Source organism: Notolepis coatsorum, assembly GCF_963971535.1.
Source record: "Notolepis coatsorum genome assembly, chromosome: 4".
In the NCBI taxonomy this organism is placed as follows: domain Eukaryota; kingdom Metazoa; phylum Chordata; class Actinopteri; order Aulopiformes; family Paralepididae; genus Notolepis; species Notolepis coatsorum.
Window position 1 is genome coordinate 27,717,851 of NC_140168.1, and position 20,408 is coordinate 27,738,258.

Sequence of the window (20,408 nt, forward strand, 5' to 3'; positions counted from 1 at the left end):
GGCTGAAGATATATGGAGGTATTGAAAACAGATTTGTTTAAAAGCATACTGTGCAGAACAAGATGAGTATTAACACCTTTCAACCTCTTAGTGGCAGCATTCTACTCTGGCAAGTGATCTACTGTAGTTTGATTTGCACTGAACTGTATACCTTTGCTCCTATTATAAACAATTATGCATGGTAAGCAAAGAGGGTAATCTATACTGTAGGTTCCAACTTCCTCCCCATCTAGTAAGTATCAACGACAAGTCAGTGGATGCATGGATAACAAGTGTGTTGTTCTTTGCAATCTCAGGAGAAATAGATTCAGATCACTTTATTGTCACAGCCTTTTTAAATGCACATACATACATTCAGAAAATCGTGAGATGCTTGTTTTCCCCAGCTTCTCAACTCTAGTAGATTTGTGAACATGATACACAACATAGTTCTATCTATACAAACTATAAACTAAATACACAATGTATATTCTATCTATACAAACTATAAATGAAACAATACACAATATATATTATATCTATACGATATGAAGTATATTTCTTCTCAATAGGAAAAAAAGCATCACAGGCAATGTGGCGGGGAGAAACCTTAGAAGGGCCGTTCAAGGGGGGATCTCCCTTCTTAGATGTCGGTGAATGATAGTGTTGGTACATGTACGTGTAATGAAACACAAATAAGTACATGGAGTTTTCCTCCAAAAATGGTTCCAATTCTGCCTTTCTTGCTAGCACCATTGATAGGCCTATATGTTTACAACTCAGTGGAACTTTAGGAGTCGACTCTGCTTCAGGTCTGCAACACAGTGTGGAATAATTGTGGATAGCATTTGAGTCCAGTTCCTGGTGCTTCATAGGAAGAGGAAAATCACCCTCCTACCACTGTGGAAAACAGTGGGTACACCTTTATAAGTTTACAATGAACCCATTGATGTCAATAATATAAATATGAACAAAAAAGGCTACTAAACTCAATATTCTTGATTACATACTTTTACACACTTAAAGCAAAAATCATCATCTTGCTTTCACAACACGACTGTCGTGCATCTCTGTCATCAATGCTCTCTCCAACTGTACAGGACAGAGCTCTCACATGCCACGTTAAAGTGCTCTGCCTTTAACATTTACATTTAGTCCTTTAGCTGACGCTTTTATCCAAAGCAACTTACAAGTTCTGTACAACAAGTCAGCAGGAAGGGTACAACTCTGGCAGTTAAGTAACATCGTCAAACAGTGTTGAACTTGAGTGCTAGAGACTTGAGTCAAGTGCATAGTAGTATAGACATACTTAGCATATTAGGTAGTAATATAGGCACGGTAGATTCCATATTGAGTGCATATTAGTAAAAGACAGTACAAAGGTTAGTATTTATTCTTCTTCATTTCAGATATTGAAACGTCCTTGTTTTCTGTTCCTGAGAGGAAGCTGCTATAGTGTATCCGTGATTTCACATTCAACGACAATGGATACCGATTGCCCCCCCCCCTCCCATTGTTAATATTATAACCATAATTATAATATTATAATTGTCTTCCTTGACATTACACAACTTGTAACTCATGTTCTGCCTTGTAAACTACATGTGTCCAAAACTCATACTACCTACAATAATAGTATAGTATAACTCGGAACATTTAGTGCATTTTAAATCCTAGATAAATTACAATTCAGGAAAATATATAATGTTTGATTGATTGAAAACTTTATTTAACAGATTGCAGAATGGGTACAATACAGTACGGCTCAATACACACAATTGTTAAGGGGATGCAGTCCAGAGAAAGACTTTTGTCTTGTTTACATCAGGGTCCCCCATTTTCAATTCATGACATACACAACATACAGATATATATCATGACATTTATGACTTACATGGCATACAGTACTGTTACATTTATGACATACAAGATATACAGTACTGTTTAACAGAGATTCTAACAAACTATACATTCTGAAATTAATTGAGCACCACAGACGAAGAACCATATGTTTTCTAAAGATGGTAAGTTAAAGTGTTGTGTTCACTCTTAGATAAAGACGGTCAAGGTTGAGTAGTTTATTATCTAAAGATGGTAAGTTAAAGTGTTGTGTTCACTCTTAGTTAAAGACGGTCAAGGTTGAGTAGTTTATTATCTAAAGATGGTAAGTTAAAGTGTTGTGTTCACTCTTAGTTAAAAGACGATCAAGGTTGAGTAGTTTATTATCTAAAGATGGTAAATTAAAGTGGTGTGTTCACTCTTAGTTAAAAGACGATCAAGGTTGAGTAGTTTATTATCTAAAGATGGTAAGTTAAAGTGTTGTGTATAGTTAAAGACAGAGGTTAAAGTAGTTTATTATCTAAAGTTGGTGAGTTAGAGTGTTGTGTTCACTCTTAGTTAAAGACAGTAGAGGTTGAGTAGTTTCTTGTCATATATTACATTCACACTCCAAGTGATTTAGATGAACTGCAAATACACAGGCTGTCTAAAACATTTCAAAACGGATTTATATGGTTCTTCAGTGCAGGGGTTCAATTGGTGATAGGTATTTCTGACACATGATGCAGTATGAGATTTTAGGAAAAGTCACTACAGCCTGAACTACACACAGACACAGAATAAATGAGTGCCACAGCTAAAACGAATCTTAACATTATGGCTGTAATGGGTATTCATCTACTAATCCCATGTATTATTTAATTATTATCACTCCACTGCACCAGATCCACAGTGGTGCTCAGGACAAGATGGCTGATAAGACTCAGCTCCTGCTCTTTCCATTAATGCAGTGATTCTATCAGCTCGGATGCCAAGATTGATGGTAACCTGCTAAATGACTCAAATGTGATTAAATATAGATGTTGGTGACATAGTGTCTCAGAAGGTACATTAAAACAACCACAAAAAGAAAATGACAACTACTGTGCAGTGTCAATGGCTTCTAATTGAGACCTTTACATGTAAAAAGTTTAACACCCTGCCCTTATTTGTGACAGGCGTCTATTTGGGACTCTTTTATTTGAAGTTTTACGGTATTCACTCTCTAAAGAATTGGAGTTTTTCTTTATCAGACAGTTTCGTAATAATGTCATACTCGTACATGCCACCGTGAACTCCAGTTCCCAGTTTTTTGTTTTTTATTTCTTCCCAGTAATGGTTCCAGTTTCCATTTTTGTCTGCCCCGAATCCAAAAACACTGACCTGGGAAAACAAACAGACAAAGACGTCACATCATTAGGAGTCCAGTACAGATTTCATTGGTTACCGTTCAGTTGAAATTCTATTTTCAACCACTTGGTGTCACTGTTGTTCCATTCTGGCTCACTACTGAACCTTGCTCATCAGTTTTCTGTAGCTCACCGGAAAGTTTGGAACGTTTTTGCAACATTATTTGGTGATCCGACGCATTTTCATGCATACATTACGGTCACAGAAGAGAGTGAATGCAATGATCACACCGAACCTACTGAACGGGGTGGTTCAAAGTTGTTGGTCCATTAAAGCTTCACCTTGGAACATACATCAGACAGATTAAAGATGCACTATAACATACATCACACAGATTAAAGATGCACTATGGAACATACATCAGACAGATTAAAGATGCACTATGGAACATACAGTACATCACACAGATTAAAGCGGCACTATGGAACATACAGTACATCACACAGATTAAAGATGCACTATGGAACATACAGTACATCACACAGATTAAAGATGCACTATGGAACATACAGTACATCACACAGATTAAAGATGCACTATGGAACATACAGTACATCACACAGATTAAAGATGCACTATGGAACATACAGTACATCACACAGATTAAAGATGCACTATGGAACATACAGTACATCACACAGATTAAAGCGGCACTATGGAACATACAGTACATCACACAGATTAAAGATGCACTATGGAACATACAGTACATCACACAGATTAAAGCGGCACTATGGAACATACGTCAGACAGATTAAAGATGCACTATGGAACATACAGTACATCACACAGATTAAAGTGACACTATGGAACATACGTCAGGCAAATAGCTGCTATTTTGAAAAGTTGCGCTTCATCTGTCTTCAGTCTTCCGCTATGGCTATGGTATTTCCTCATTCAGCAGTAGGGGGTTCTCCCTGTTTCCCTATCTGGTGACCTATTTAGATTTCCCTACCTGGTGACCTACCTGGTGGTGACCGAACACTATTTAGATTGATAGTCTTCGGCATGAAGACTTGATCTTTTAGAACCAGCAATACCGGTGAAAAGCCATTCCCGACGTCTCAAAGTGTTTATGCTTTGAGTTATACTGTATGAACTGAGACATCTGGCTGTTATTCTATTGACTATGACAACATCTACTAAAGCATGATGTGTTGCACCCCTAGTTCTGATGATACTGTCTTCTCCTCTCGTTTCCCCCGTCAGGGTCTACAAGCCAGGATTCATCCTGCGTGCTCAGTATTCAACCACCCTCTGGGTGAGGAGGATGAGACCAGTCGTCAGCCAGACAGCTCCCAAATGGGATCTGTCTGTGGTGGAGCTGAAAGCCATGACAGAAGCCCCTCTCCAGCCTACTGAGGAAGAGCCACTTTGGATTCTATCTGTGGAGACTTCAGCTGAGAGTGAGTGAGCGACGTATGCACCCTGACTGTCGGTATCTGCTGATTGTATAGTAATAATCGGGGATGACCCGAGTGGCGTGGTGTTGAAACTCAACCGAAAGTTAAGTACCGAAAAAACATCAATAGTTCTTACAGGAGGAGGGGGGGGGGGGGCTCATCATCGCCCTGGGCGCCTTCTTACCCCCCGCCTCGTAGGAATGAAGAGGACAGACGGATGAGCTTGTTGTGTTTGTATTCCTGTTATTACGCTATAGTTCACAACGTCACTAGGGGTAGAACACACCCCCCAGCACAGACACTTCACTCTCCTGCCATCAGGCAGACGCTACAGGAGTCTGAATTCCAGGACCACGAGACTGACCAACAGTTTCTACCCACAAGCCCCCCCCCCCCCCCCCCCCCGCCCTCCTTACACTGACTGATCGAACTGTGAACGCTACACAGACACCTCAACAAGTCGTCCCCTCCTTACACTGACTGATTGAACTGTGAACGCTGCACAGACACCTCAACAAGTCGTCCCCTCCTTACACTGACTGATTGAACTGTGAACGCTGCACAGACACCTCAACAAGTCGTCCCCTCCTTACACTGACTGATTGAACTGTGAACGCTGCACAGACACCTCAACAAGTCGTCCCCTCCTTACACTGACTGATCGAACTGTGAACGCTGCACAGACACCTCAACAAGTCGTCCCCTCCTTACACTGACTGATCGAACTGTGAACGCTGCACAGACACCTCAACAAGTCGTCGTCCCCTTACACTGACTGATCGAACTGTGAACGCGACACAGACACCTCAACAAGCCCTCCCTCCCCCCCCCCCCACATCACAGACTGATTGAACTGTGAACACTACACAGACACCTCAACAAGTCGTCGTCCCCTTACACTGACTGATCTAACTGTGAACGCTATACGGACACCTCAACAAGCCCTCCCTCCCCCCCCCACATCACAGACTGATTGAACTGTGAACACTACACAGACACCTCAACAAGTCGTCGTCCCCTTACACTGACTGATCTAACTGTGAACGCTATACGGACACCTCAACAAGCCCTCCCTCCCCCCCCCACATCACAGACTGATTGAACTGTGAACACTACACAGACACCTCAACAAGTCGTCCCCCCCTTACACTGACTGATCTAACTGTGAACGCTACACAGACACCTCAACAAGCCCTCCCTCCCCCCACATCACTGACTGATTGAACTGTGAACACTACACAGACACTCTGACTGCTGCTGTGACTTCCCTGTCACCTCCACTACCATTGTTTGCAATATTTGCAACAAGGCATAGCGCACGTTTACATCCTTCTACCACTACACTGTGAACTGAATGTGCAATACTGTTACTCTGTCACTCGTGCCTTATTTTTATACTTTATCTTTTTCAGATTAGCATGAAACTCTTTCTCTATATTTTGTGATTCTGTGTGGAGGGTGGAAGTAAGATTTTCATTGTACGGTGTCTGTTTAACTGTGCATATGACAAATAAATATCTTGAATCTTGAATCTTCTGGGGGAGGTGACCAAGGGAAGGCTCTCTCCAAACAGAGGTTCGCTCACTGGATTTCGGTTTGCAATTCGTTTGGCCAACTCCTGTGTGGGTCTGACTCCAGATCGCATTTGACTTGAGCGGTCTCTGTGTCAGTCTCTGAATTCGGGGGGATCAGTGTGGATGCATCATGTTCTTCTGCCTGTCCCTTTGACAACAATGCACCTCCTCATCCATCACTCTCAACACAGCCCCCCCCCCCCCCCCAGGGCTGTGTTCTTCTGAGCCCCCTCCTCTATTCGCTGTACACACATGACTGTGTGGCACAGCGTAACAACAACACAATTATCAAGTTTTCTGACGACACAGTCGTCGAGGTGAGCCTGATCTCTGCCAACGACGAGAGGGCCTACCTGGTAGAGGTAGAGGGCCTGGAGCGGTGGTGTCAGGAGAACAGCCTCTCCCTGAACATCAGCCAAACGAAAGAGATGGTTGTGGACTTTAGGAGGTCGGGGGTCAGGGACTACAGCCCCCTCAGCATCGGCGGGGCAGCCGGTTGAGAGAGTGAACAGTTTTAAGTACAAGCTAGCTGAAAAAAGTTGTACCCTTCCTGCTGACTTGTCGTACAGAACTTGTAAGTCGCTTTGGATAAAAGCATCAGCTAAATGACTAAATGTAAATGTAACATTCATTTAGTTTGACAGGTTTTTGAGAGTAAATGAGTTTGAATATGGCCAATATGGCTTTTGGCTGTTCAAAATAAATCAGCATTGTTTTTTCACAAAGTGCCTCTTTTAAGCATCTGGGGGCCCATTTCAAGAGCTAATGCCCCCACCCCCTTGAGAAATAAATTACAGAAAAGAGAAAAGAGGAAAAACCGCGAGGTTTGAAGTTGGTTTGAATCAATGACGGTGTATTTTTGGACTTCAACTTAATGCATTGTGTGCACTTTCAGCAACATGGTCAGCTCAACAGAAAAATAATCCAAACAATCCCCTTAACCCTTTCACTGCCGCACTACCAAACGGTTAACCCTTTCACTGCGACAATACACAGAAGGTTAACCCTTTCACTGCCACACGACAGCAGGTAACCGTCGGTAGTGTAATAGTAAAGGGTTAACCTTCTGTAGTGTGGCAGACAGTGAAAGGGTTAATTAAAAACTGAAACAATTACATCTTTGGAATGAGACGGCTCTCCCTTCTCTGCAACTAGGCTACTTGAATAGCACTATGTTGTGTTATGTATCCGCCGCTATAAAAACTGCTTAAACAATTCCCTCAAATTAGATTATGACAACAAAAACAATAGATGAAAAGTGCCTGAACTACTGTAGTTTACAAAGAATTGTGCATACAACTCTTTCAACACCATGTGGACAGCTTGAGCTGCAGGCCTGAGCTGTCCATGGTGCTGAAGGAACACAAAGGGGAGTTGTTCAAGTTGTTTCAAGTCAGTCGGGGCCCTTCGGGAGTGTGGCTATTTTAAGATGCACATTTTTCACTGACCGCAAGATATCTGAATGAAAATTGGTTCTGTGGAAATCCTAGAGTCTCCCCAGAGACATGCCCACTTAATGTAATTCCATGCATTTTCGGGCCAAAACCATGCATCGTTTTTTGCATGCAGTACAAATGTGTTATTTATTTGTAACTTGATTCTAACTAAATAGAATTGGGACCTGTAGGATAATCACATCCTCGTGAATCTTTACAAACACAGACTAGCAGGCACGGGGGGGGGGGGGGGGGGCTGTGGGTGCCCAAGCACTTGCCCATGTGTCCCTTGATGACCAAAGTGCCCGGAAAAAAAAGATTTAATTAAAATTGAATTGGAAAGGGCAATGCCCATGGTCCTCATCAAGAATAATTTTTACAATTAATAATATTATAAATAAAAATAAATATTTGAATGCCTGTCTGTCAGAGGTGCATGGTTCTCTGTTATGTTGCGCGACGCGTTGCCCTCCCTCTTATAAAAGAAATATACCGCAAACCGAGCATCTCGCCTCACGTTGCCCATCTGTCAGCTGATTTTAACAACTGAAGTCAGCACCAGCAGCTAACGGTAAGAAAGTTATTGTTTTCCATAACTAATATTTTAGCAACCAAGATTAAGATTGTTAACTATCATATTTTGCAACAAAGAAATACTTTGTTTGCTAGCTGTCCACAACTAAATGAAAATAAGACTATGCTTGTATTCTTCTTGCTAACGTTAATCTTGACAATACGATGTGCTTAGGTTAGCTAATTAGCATCCATCCAAACGTTACCTAATGTTAGCCCACATGTTACTGTAGCTATCACCCTTTGTAGCAAGTCGTATCATATCAGCTATAACGTTATATCTGTTAGTTAGACGTGCCATAAGCAATTATTGTTAATTAGCCATGCATGCAAGTCGCTTTTAGAGTGAAATGAAATGTGTGGTGGTGACGAGTTTAATTTGTTTCAAAGCATTCGGATCATCATCTGTTTGCTTGTTGCCACATGCAGCCAGCTAGTATAGTTCAAGTCTCTTCAACTCATTCAAAACGGAGCGGCCCGCCTGATCTCAAGCCTACTGAAGTTGGCCCATGTCACCCCACTTCTTAGGGACCTGCACTGGCTCCCCATTGCTGCATGTATCCGCTTCAAGGCCCTCGAGCTAGCATACTGCGTGGCAAAGGGAACCGCTCCCGCCTACCTCCGGTCAATGGTCTCTAACTACACACCCTCAAGACCCCTACACACCCTCAAGACCCCTACAGACCTATCACAATGTTTGCAAACACATTTCCTCTGCAAAGAGGAGAGGTTGTCAGACCTTCTTTTATTGGCAATTGAGAAGGATGTTCCAAGGATGTGTGTGTGTGTGTGTGTGTGTGTGTGTGTGTGTGTGTGTGTGTGTGTGTGTGTGTGTGTGTGTGTGTGTGTGTGTGTGTGTGTGTGTGTGTGTGTGTGTGTGTGTGTGTGTGTGTGTGCGTGCGTGCGTGCGTGTGTGAGTGTGTGTGTGTTCTCTATTGAACATCATACAGATTGCATGTGTGGCTGTTTTGAATGGACACCAAAGATTCTATTTCACACGATTCCACAATACTGTACCCATAGTAGTCATTATATACCGTATACAGCTGGGGCTGTAAGCAATGTCCAGGTACACCAACTACTCATGTCCTCTAGCAGCCTGAGAGTCGTCTGCAATTGAGGAATCTTCAAATAATAATAATTTGAATACACTTTGATGAATCCCACAGAATTAAATTCTTGCAGAAATCTTCAGATGTCATGGGTTTTTTATACCAAATTACAGCATACATTTTTCCATGGTGGTCTTCAATTTCTTGGCATATTTATGTGGTATTTCGGAGGGATTTTTAACCATGTTAATACATTCTCGAGTGGTCAAATTTGCACCAAATAATATGTGTCTGCTGACTTTGACCATGATCTCTGACCTCTAAGAGGTTTGTCACAAATTAAGTAAAAAGAAATGTAAAAACTTACCATATCACAGACGTGCATGCCAAGCATTAGAGCCAGGAAGCCAGTGGATGGATATCTGCCATTCTTTTCCAGCCAGTTTTCATAAACATATTTAATGAAAGCAGGACTGAGAACCTTTACCTGTGAAGAGTTATAAAATAATTATTTACCTACGCAATGTCACTGAAGATTTAAAATATATCCCCCCTACAGTACATATAAGTACTATATCCTCCCTACAGTACATAGTACATTACATTTTAGGATGAAAATTGTATCTGTATTGCGCCATTAGACATATAGTTTATTATGGTATTTGTGCCAAAGAAACGCCAAAAATGGACACGGAAAAGGAGGAACTTTGATACCGGAGATATTGTTCTCATCATCGATGATACTGCCCCCCGCAACTCCTGGATCCTGGGGCGGGTCATACAAACCATGCCCGACTCCAGAGGACTGGTTAGACAGGCTCAAGTGAAAACCCAGACTACCACTCTTCGCAGACCTATCACAAAGTTGTGTCTGCTGCTCGAGGCTCCTACATAGAACACACACACACACACCGCCTCCCCCTGCTCACTAATACACTCTTACTGATAACCTGGAAGATGGAAGATTTTTTGCTTGGATTTAGATTTTTGAATGGACTATACATTTTGGCTCCTTTTTTATATTTTGAAAGTTGTAATTGTTCTGTTTGCCCACAAGAACAATTAGAGGCCGGCTTGTAGGAGCCAAATTCTATGATGATAAATTGTATCTGTATTGCCCCATTAGACATATAGTTTATTATGGTCTTTATGCTTTGGGTCTATTAATATATGTCATAACGAATTCCAAGGTGGAGACTTACCTGGTCTACTCCCCTTTTTCCCACATTCCCCCAAACCACTCCTATAACATGGCAGGTCGTTTTTAGTGCAGGCAGGGCCAGGTAGAGTGGTACCATATAGTTTTTGACCGCACTTAATTGACAGTTTACGTTCACTTACAAAACCCTTTTTGTTTGTTTTATAGTGGTAGGCAGCTATTGGGGCTGTTGTGATTTGCTTTCCAATAAATCCTGTATATTTTACAAAGTACATCGGATCAGTACCATCTTTTCTTTTGGACTGCAATTCGGAGCGTGTCGGACTAACAACGCATTACCTGGAGCCTCAAGGCAACTTTGGTTCGTAGGATTGCCTTCACATAAGTAAGATATCCTCCCTACAGTACATATAATCAGATCCAAACAACAGGTGAAAGCTGAGTCTGTGGCGGGTGAGAAGCAAAGCACATATAATACTGATGAGCAGCAGAAGCATGGACGCAGCGTAGAACAGATTGGTCCTCTCAGTTTACAGTAAATAGAGCGTGACATGTGCCTGTGATTGGTTGAGGATGTGAACATGAAGCTGAACGGGCAGCTGCCAGCAAGACTTTCCTGACTGAACTTCCTCTGCACATTTCTTGTACGACACTCATTTACTGTAATACTGTAAATACTGTGCAGTATAACAACACAACATTTTGAATATACTCAAGTGAATGTTTAACTCACCAAATCCTTGTTCGCCTTTATCTTTGCTTTCACGGATAGGTATGTGCTGTTAATCATACCATAAAACGAGACAAATACTGTAAATAAATAAATAATTAGACAGACAGACTGACTGACAGATGGACAGACAGACAGATAGATAGATAGATAGAGATAGATAGATAGATAGATAGATAGATAGATAGATAGATAGATAGATAGATAGATAGATAGATAGATAGATAGATAGATAGATAGATAGATAGATAGATAGATAGATAGATAGATAGATAGATAGATAGATAGATAGATAGATAGATAGATAGATAGATAGATAGATAGATAGATAGATAGATAGATAGATAGATAGATAGATAGATAGATAGATAGATAGATAGATAGATAGATAGATAGATAGATAGATAGATAGATAGATAGATAGATAGATAGATAGATACTTGTAAAAAGAAAAGCTATGATGTGATGTATATTACTGCATGTTTAGTCCCTGTAGACTCACAATCGAATAGATCCCGTGGTAAAGGCACTGACGAGCCACCGCAGATCCAATGTCTTGTAAGGGACGAGCACGAGATGAGTGGTGTCCTCCAAGTCGATAGCGCTCTCTGGATACATTACATGAAGAGTTGTTTTGGTCCCAACATCCACTTTATAATCCTTGACAGGAGCACCATTCATTCTGAATCACACAGAGGATTGCATGTCACATCTTATTCCACACCATCGGTCACTTTGGTCAGGCTGAATGTAATTTGCGCCGCTATAGAAAACCCTGGAGAGAATACAATGAACTATTATAGAGCCATAGGCTATACATTCTCCTAACTCCATTGTTGTTACTAATAGTAACTGTTGTGGTGTCCGTCATGTGAAATAGGAGAGGCCGATTTGAGAGAAGAGATATTCATGCATGGTACATGTTTAATATGCAATGACTTGACTACAGTGAACTTACCGGTAGCGAAGATAATAGGCCTAGTAAGGGGGGGGGGGGGGGGGGGGGGGGGTACGGTGAGCCAGAAGCCCTGGGGTAAGTTGAGCCGGTGGTTCAACCGAGGATACAAAGAGAAGAGGATCTTAAAATACGACTTAAAGAAGAAGATTGCTGGTCATGTTAAACCTGACTGATTCCCTAAAAGCCTAAGAAGTGCAGTGAAATTGCACTTTAACATAATTGTTCACAGTAAACTTTTGTGTAACCCTCCTGTTATCCTCACATTGACTTTACACCCTTTATCCTTGGCATCATCTTGACCCACCAGCAGTTTAAACCTCCAGTTTCAGGTGCTTTATGTTTCTTGTCACTAGCCTATTTTCTTCTTAAAGTGCACCAGGTTGATGCATTTAAATGTTAAATGCATGCCCACCTTAGGGTTTGGAATCCCCAACCATAGTTTCACAAAATAGGGGGGCCCCCAAACAACATTTTGCATAGGGCCCCCAAAAAGTTAGAACCGGCCCTAACGGGAGCGCAATCGGCACAGGTGAAAGGAGTTGCGCTGATGGATGGAGATTCCACACCTGCTCCAACTCATCCACTCTGCACTACAAGAAGCCACCCGGTTCTCCATTCATTCAGCGTGCATTTGAGCCCACCAGTTACCGTGACATAACAGAATGTCTTTAGAGACATGGTTGCTGGAAATATTCCCCTTCCATTGGCAGCATTCCCACGGCTTGCTGTTGTGTTTCCTTTTGATTTGTACACTCCTGCTAAAATGACAAACCCAATGTATGCTTTGCAACTCCTTCCAACTGTCCCCATCCACACGCCTCCCCTCTAAATTCGGCATCTCAAGTATATCCTTCTCAATTGATGGTGTTATGAAGAGCTTGAATGCTGACTTCATGTCTAGGACATGGCTGGCAGCGTATCAGGTGGGGCCTGGAACTGGAACCATTTTTATGATATTCGCAGCACTAAGCCTACCCTGTTGTTCAAGTGAGGAGTGGGACTATGATAACTTTCCATTTTTGCTTGTGGTTGAGAGACAACGGGAGCATCTGCACTAAGGGTCTCGTTCTCATCAGAGATGCGTCATAAACAGGTTCCTCCTAAACATTATCCTCTGTCTCACACACATTCTCGTCTATGTCACTTTCACCGTCAAAGAACTGTGACAAAACGTCACTGGCAGAAAACCTTTTCTTCAAGGTAATTTTCAATTGAGAGAGAACATCAATCAATCAATCAATCAATCAATCAATCAATCAATCAATCAATCAAATGTATTTATATAGCACGTTTAAACATGACGCTTGTCAACCAAAGTGCTTCACATAGCTAAGCTAAGTACAAAGAAAAGTATAAAATAAACTGAAAAATAAAATAAAATCAACGGATAGACAAAGGAAAAACAGAACAACATGTCAGCAAGTACGGCAAGAGTCAAAGTGAGTCAGGGAAGGCCAGGCGATATAGGTGGGTTTTGAGTTTTGATTTAAAAGACTCGATGGAGGGGGCAGATTTAATGGACATGGGGATGCTGTTCCAGAGGTCAGGGGCTGCGACCGCAAAAGCACGTCCCCCCCTAGACTTGAAGTTAGACCTACGGGTGGTTAGGAGACCCTTATCAGCCGATCTGAGGGCCCTGGCGTTGGTATAGGGGGTGAGGAGGTCTGCTAGGTAAGCAGGGGCCTTACCATTTAGGGCTTTATAAACCAATAAAAGGACCTTGAAGTCTATTCTAAAGCGCACCGGGAGCCAGTGGAGGGAGGCAAGTACAGGGGTGATGTGAGCTCTCTTCCGGGTACCTGTGAGCAGTCTAGCGGCAGCGTTTTGGGGGAGTTGTAGACGGGCTATGGTGGATTTATTTAGCCCCAGGTACAGGGAGTTACAGTAGTCTAAGCGTGAGGATATGAAGGCGTGAATTACTCTTTCCAGGTCTGAGGGGGAGAGAATGGCCTTGATCTTGGCTATGAACCGGAGCTGGAAAAAGCACCCCTTCACCACCGAGTTTACCTGCCTATTGAAGGAAAACTCTGGGTCAAAGAGCACGCCCAGGTTTTTTACAAAGGGCTTGACTAGGGGAGACAGGTTACCCAGGCTGCTGGCAATGACACTGGTTTGGTTCGGAGGGCCAAAAAGGAGGATTTCACACTTTGACTGATTGAGCTGTAGAAAATTGTGTGCCATCCAGCATTTGATGTCGTCTAGGCAGGAACGAAGACTGTCAAGATTGTTTGTATTGTTGGGTTTCATGGGGAGATAGACCTGAGTGTCGTCAGCATAAAAATGGAAAGAGATGTTGTGTTTTTTAATGATCAGACCAAGGGGCAGCATGTATAGGGAGAATAGGATAGGGCCAAGGATGGAGCCTTGTGGAACCCCGCAAGAGAGAGAGGCAGAGGGGGAGGAGCAGTTTCCGATATTAACGGAGAAGCTTCTATCACTGAGGTAGGAGGTGAACCATGATAGGGCTGTGCCACTGACACCAACTGCCTGGTGGAGACGGTCGATGAGGATAACATGGTCTATTGTATCGAAAGCTGCACTGAGGTCTAAGAGCATAAGGACAGCACAGTCCCGGTTGTCGGTAGTGAGGAGCAGGTCATTGGTGACCTTAAGCAGGGCAGATTCTGTGCTGTGGTTGGCTCTGAAACCTGACTGAAATGTGTCCAGGATGTTATTCAAGTGCAGGTATCGAGACAGCTGAGAGAGAATAGCCTTTTCAAGGACCTTTGATAGGAATGGGAGCTTGGAGATTGGCCTGTAGTTATTGAGCTGGGTGGAGTCTAGGTTGGGTTTTTTCAGAAGGGGCTGGACCACTGCAAGTTTGAAGCAGGTTGGAATGGTACCAGTGGCTAGGGAGGTGTTTATGTTAGAGAGAATGCTGGGGCCAGTTGTGGGAAATACTTCTTTGAGAAGAACAGAGGGAACTATGTCAAGGGGGGAGGTGGTTGGTTTCATGGCTGAGACTATATCTGTGAGAGTAGAGAGGGTGATGGGTTGAAAACAGGCCAGGGTGGATGAACAGGGCGGCGAGACATCTAAACTATGTGTAGGTGGTGTGATGTTGTTTCTGATTAACTCAACTTTGTTTATGAAGAATTTTAAGAATTCCTCACATTTGGTTGGAGACACATCCAGGCTAGTTCTAGGGGGGGGGGGGGCTGATGAAAGAGTTAATGGTGGCAAAGAGGGTCCTGGGGTTTTGAGAGTTACGGATGAGGTCTGAGAAGTATGCGGCTCTCGCTGCTTTAACTGCTAACTGATATCTGATACGAGTGTCTCTAAGCATCTCGAGAGAGACATGGAGTCTATCATTTTTCCACTTACGCTCTGCTCTCCTGTACTCTCTCCTCTGGGCTCTGGTGGTGTCATTTAGCCATGTGAAGAGAAACTATACAGAACACCAGGAGAACTGGTTTAGAAGGCTGCTATGCAAGCTTTGTGTTTTCTCCTCCCCCATGTTGTATAAACTACCAATGGCCTCACAGGAAGCATTATGTCCCCATGTTGCTGGAAATATGAGAGGTCTCGCATATTATGCCCCTTTCCCTCCATGTGTTGCAGGAACCATATGGCCCCGCCCCCCATGTTGAAGGAAATGTCAGAGTTCTTGCGAAGTGGGTTATTATGCACAAACACCCCATTTCACAGGAAATATCTGAGTTCTCGTGGGTAGTCTCCCCTCCCCATGTGAACAATGAGTGGTTCTCTCACTGCAGGTGTGGTTAGATTAGGGCCCTAAAGCAGAGGGACGTTTTTTTTTTTTTTTTTTAAGATTATATACATTTGCATGTAATCACCTCAATATCATCCTAAACAACCAAAACAAATATGTGTCAAATGTTGACATTTGTATGTATTATACGGTTAATGCAGCCTGGGGTCAAATTGACCCCAAGGAACACAGATGCATACAAAGTGTGTACAGGACATTGAAAACATATCATCATGTTAATTTTATGTATACCCATTTGTTAAATTAGGAAACGTCATGAAATAATAAGCAAAAAATTATATTGTCAACCATTTACTTAGATACATTGAATGGGGTCAACATGACCCCACGGATAACAGGAGTGTTTGAAAGTAGAGTATGTAAATAAAATATAATTTTGAAAAGAAAGGAGAATGTGCTGCTCAGTCGTATTTGATAAAGGAATAGATCATATTTTATTATGTACAGATTTCTACTTGAAGAAGTCAGTTGGTCAGTTTACACATGTGTTGCTCAACATACCCTTTGGCTGGGATCAACAAACCCCTAGCCTGGATCAATTTACCCCTAGCCTGGATCATTTTACCCCTAGCCTGGATCAACTTACCCCTAGCCTGGATCAACCTACCCCTGGCCTGTGACAAATTGAGCCAGAGAACCACTTTTTTAAGAAGTCATATTTTCATACCTTTTTACATTCTTATCATTTCAATAGGAAACATCCTGAAATATGGGTTGATGTACTTGCTGTACTTCTGTCAAATTGTTTCTTGTCGAGAGGTCATTTTGTGTAAAAACGGGCTCATCTTACCCCACTCGCCCCATAATGAAAAATAGTACATTTGGAAATATGTGGAAAATGCCCAATTAGATTAATTAAATGCACAATTTTCTGGATCTTTTCCTGCCTTTTCGTCTGATTGCTTTCACGGTCTGGGTTCACTTGCAAGTGGACAGAAACCACCTCAACAGCTGAGCAGCAGCTAGACCAGGGTGGCAGGGTGTGGTAAGGGTTGCTGTTGGGGTCGGCACAGACTTGTGTTTGATTCTGATTTTCACACCAACTCAGTGGGGGTATAAACACAACCTTAGTATTTTTTGTTATGTATAAAATGTGGCTGTATAGCCTACTAAATTACATGCATGTTGTCTGTCTATGTCAGGGGTGGGCAATTATTTTTCCCAGGGGGCCAAATGAGCAACTGAAAATATTTTGGAGGGCCGGGCCAAAATTCCGAACTCAATTATGCATAATATACATTTTATTTCTATATAAAAAGCAGTAAATGGCATTGTTTTGACCGCTGGTAAGAGTGTATGTTATTATTTGGCAATTAAAAGGTGAGGTTAGCTTTCAAAAATATCATTTATTCAAATAGAATTTCCAAAATGATAAACAAAATGTGAAACATTTAACTCATTTTCAGTCACATTAATAACAAAGGGCATTTTGAGTTTCATATACTATTGAAACAAGGATCTTCTTAGCTTTCTAAAGACATCACATCATCTTTGTAGCCAAAATAACTGTGTGTATATGTCCGATTCCTTCCCTTAAGAAAAAAGAAAAAGAGAACACGCCAGCGTTATGGGAAATGAGCTTACCGTCTTCTCTAGAGTGAGACTAGCCCCTTCCGTGACTGTGATGCACCGAATATCACAGTCACGGAAGGGGCTAGAGTCAGACAAGAAGATAGATACCAATATGCTCTCTGTCCGTTCAGTAGAAAGCTATCCTGCTGCAAGCTATCCTAGCATATAGCACAAATGAATGGAAGCAGATACGGATCACTAGCCAGCTGAAAATTTAGGGATTTTTTTTTTTTTTTTTTTTTATGTAATGGGTATTTATCTTCTTGTCTGACTCTGGAGAAGAGGTGCTAGAGCACAATGTTGGCATGTTCATTTAACACATCACAGGTTCAGAGTACTATTTCAGAAATATTAGGGGGAAATGCTGATGATGTGTATATATAACCACATGTTGTCTGTGTGACACAAGCTTACCTTATGATGACATCATGGGAATCAATGTAGTTTCCATAATGGGAACCATTTAAACTCCCAGAGTTTCCCACCACAGCGCACGTTCTGAGCTCAGGGCTTGAGTGCATGAAGATGTTATTGTTGTCTGGGAATATCTGAAAAAGCTCCTTCACTGTTGTTCTATAGGTGATGATCCCGCTACGGTCAAGCTGCAAGTCCTGTGGCAGACAACCAAACACGAATTGTGATTTCAGTCAGAGCAGGGTATATTGTTTCTGATTACATTTAATATGGAGAAGTACCTCAGTACACTACTGTAAATTGTACCTCATCCCATTTCTGCTTTGCACTATATAGTATATTGTATATTAGTATATTGTATAGTATATTGTATGGTAACTCAGTTACTTCTACTCTGCATTACTCAACACTTGTGTCTACGTACGTGACTTCTATTTTATACTGCTATACTTATTTTATTTTATACTTATCTTTTTTGTCTAGCACAGTCTCTGGAGCGTAACAGAAAGAAGCATTTTGTATAAAAGTATTCTGTACTTCTGTATGACAACTAATAAAGAAACTTGAAACTTGAACTTGAAACTTGATTGTTATTTGCACTGTGCGTGGAAAATACATTCAAGTCTGCATTTGTTTTACTTTTAGCATATCACTTATTCATACTTTCCACAATTATTTCAGGTGAACTGAATCAGATTTACTATAGCCAGCCCGCTGATTGATTGAAAACTTTATTAACAGATTGCAGAATGGGTACAATACAGTAGTACGGCTCAATACATACAATAGTTAAGTTCAAGTTCAAGTTCAAGTTTCTTTATTAGTTGACATGCAAAGATACAGAATACCTTCACATGGAATGCTTTTTTCTGTTATGCTCCTATGAGGATCATAGGACGCTTGGATCATACACATACAGCTCATTACAGTAATATTCCACAATTATTACATTTTAGATAGTAATAATGGTACAGAGCTTTGAGACAAACATATGCATATTCACCACCGCAAACAGACTGGCAGCCGTCATAGGCAGCGCCATTTACGGAAGGAGGGGGGAGTGGGTTGGGGTTGTTACAGGGCTGTAGGGGGGGGGGGGAAGTGATCCCTCACACGAGGCAGCCGACAGTGCAGCGCCAATGCAGAGGAGGGGGGGGGGGGGGGGGGGAGTGCACAAGCCAAGTCCTGGGTGGGGGAGGTAGGGATTGGGTGGGGAAGCCGCTCACCACTCTTATCTCCCAGAAGCCTTCGTTCGACTCCAGCAGCTCCCCGTTTTGACCTTGGTCAGGAATTTGTTTTGGCTGACTGACTGGCCCATTTATCCCAGCCACGTCACTTTAAATTTGATTTGAATAGAGTGAAATATAACTCTATTGATTTGAGTGGAGTGAGTTTTAACAACTCCGTCCAAATGACTGAATGCATTATTAGTCCAAGTGTTAGTCCAATTATTAGTAAGGGGTTGCAGACCATAGAAAGACTTTCGTCTTGTTTACATCAGGGTCCCCCATTTTCAATTCATCAGGACATATGACATACATTGAAATGTATTAGAAGGATAAGCCCCTTGAGATATGCTATCTCGTTTTCGAGGGGGTCCTTCCTTACATATACAGATAGACAGTATACTGCTACATCTATACATTTATGACATACCAGATTTGCAAATACAGTACTGTTTGTGATACAAAAATAGTCAAGAAAATAATACATTTGACGCTATAGCCAGGGAATTATTTGCGAGAACATAATACAGCCTTACCTTCCACCAAAAGTAGTCATCATCTGATAGCTCGTTTTTTCGCGTCAAAAAGGGGCTAATAGATTTGTTGAAACGCTGCATAAACCAGGAATCGTCCTCCTTTAAGTCCAGCTGATGAGGATCATGTTCCAAAGAAATAAAAAAAAATCGACCTCCTTTCAAAAACACAGAGATGGTTATAATGCAGAGTCCGACTCCCAGAGCAAGGACTCCGCTCTTTAGGAGACTGGAGCGCATCTCGAGTGCATGCGGTTCTTCTGGCTGGTCTGCGGAGAGAGAGAGAGGTGGTGTATATTGTAAAACATAATTGTATAGCCTATACATGCAAAGTAAATAATATCATAATAACGTAAGAATGCACACCCAATGAATTGCGCTGAGTAGGAATGGAAGGAACGTGTTATTAAAAGAAGACAAAGTCGCAAAAGAAAAAGTCCGATCTGAACTTGACGGGTGCAACAGAATAATCACTTTCGTTAAAATAATGATGCAGTAACGTAATCTCACTTTGTTTGGGCAGTCTATTCATTTAGGATTCGCATAACGGTTTAAAGTCCGCTACATTGGAAACCGATATCAATTAAAAGTGTGGGTTGAAACAGCTGAACACGTTATCTTACCTGACCAGTAGTGTCTTAATAAATATGTATGTTTACATCCCCCATGCCAACGAAATTACCCAAGCCAAACTAACGATGGTGCTTAATACAATGCAGACAATGCATGCGTGTGTGTTCCGGTGTGTGTGCTATACTAACCGCTGTGTGTACCACTAAAACATTGAGTGTCGTTGCATGCCGAATAAAGACCTCTGCAACAGGTCCTGCATTATTAT

At 41.9% G+C, this 20,408-nt stretch overlaps 1 protein-coding gene across 6 annotated transcripts in view; it reads right to left on the reverse strand.

Annotated features, from left to right (window-relative positions):
• Positions 1–302: 302 nt before the first annotated feature.
• Positions 303–20,408, reverse strand: part of LOC311227264 (CMP-N-acetylneuraminate-beta-galactosamide-alpha-2,3-sialyltransferase 1-like) — a 90,198-nt gene continuing 70,092 nt past the window's right edge. For 2 of the 6 annotated variants that reach the window (XM_084312857.1, XM_084312861.1), the window contains exons 2-7: positions 19,574–19,839; positions 17,812–18,008; positions 11,637–11,816; positions 11,138–11,183; positions 9,613–9,732; positions 303–3,180 (exon numbers count right to left, since the gene is read on the reverse strand). In XM_084312857.1, coding sequence (XP_084168983.1) covers positions 3,016–3,180; positions 9,613–9,732; positions 11,138–11,183; positions 11,637–11,816; positions 17,812–18,008; positions 19,574–19,839 — 974 coding nt within the window. In that variant the 3' untranslated portion in view covers positions 303–3,015. Of the gene's footprint in view, positions 3,181–9,612; positions 9,733–11,137; positions 11,184–11,636; positions 11,817–17,811; positions 18,009–19,573; positions 19,840–19,936; positions 20,012–20,193; positions 20,311–20,408 lie in introns of those variants that run through there. The other 4 variants (XM_084312859.1, XM_084312860.1, XM_084312862.1 and 1 more) reach the window with 4 other exon arrangements.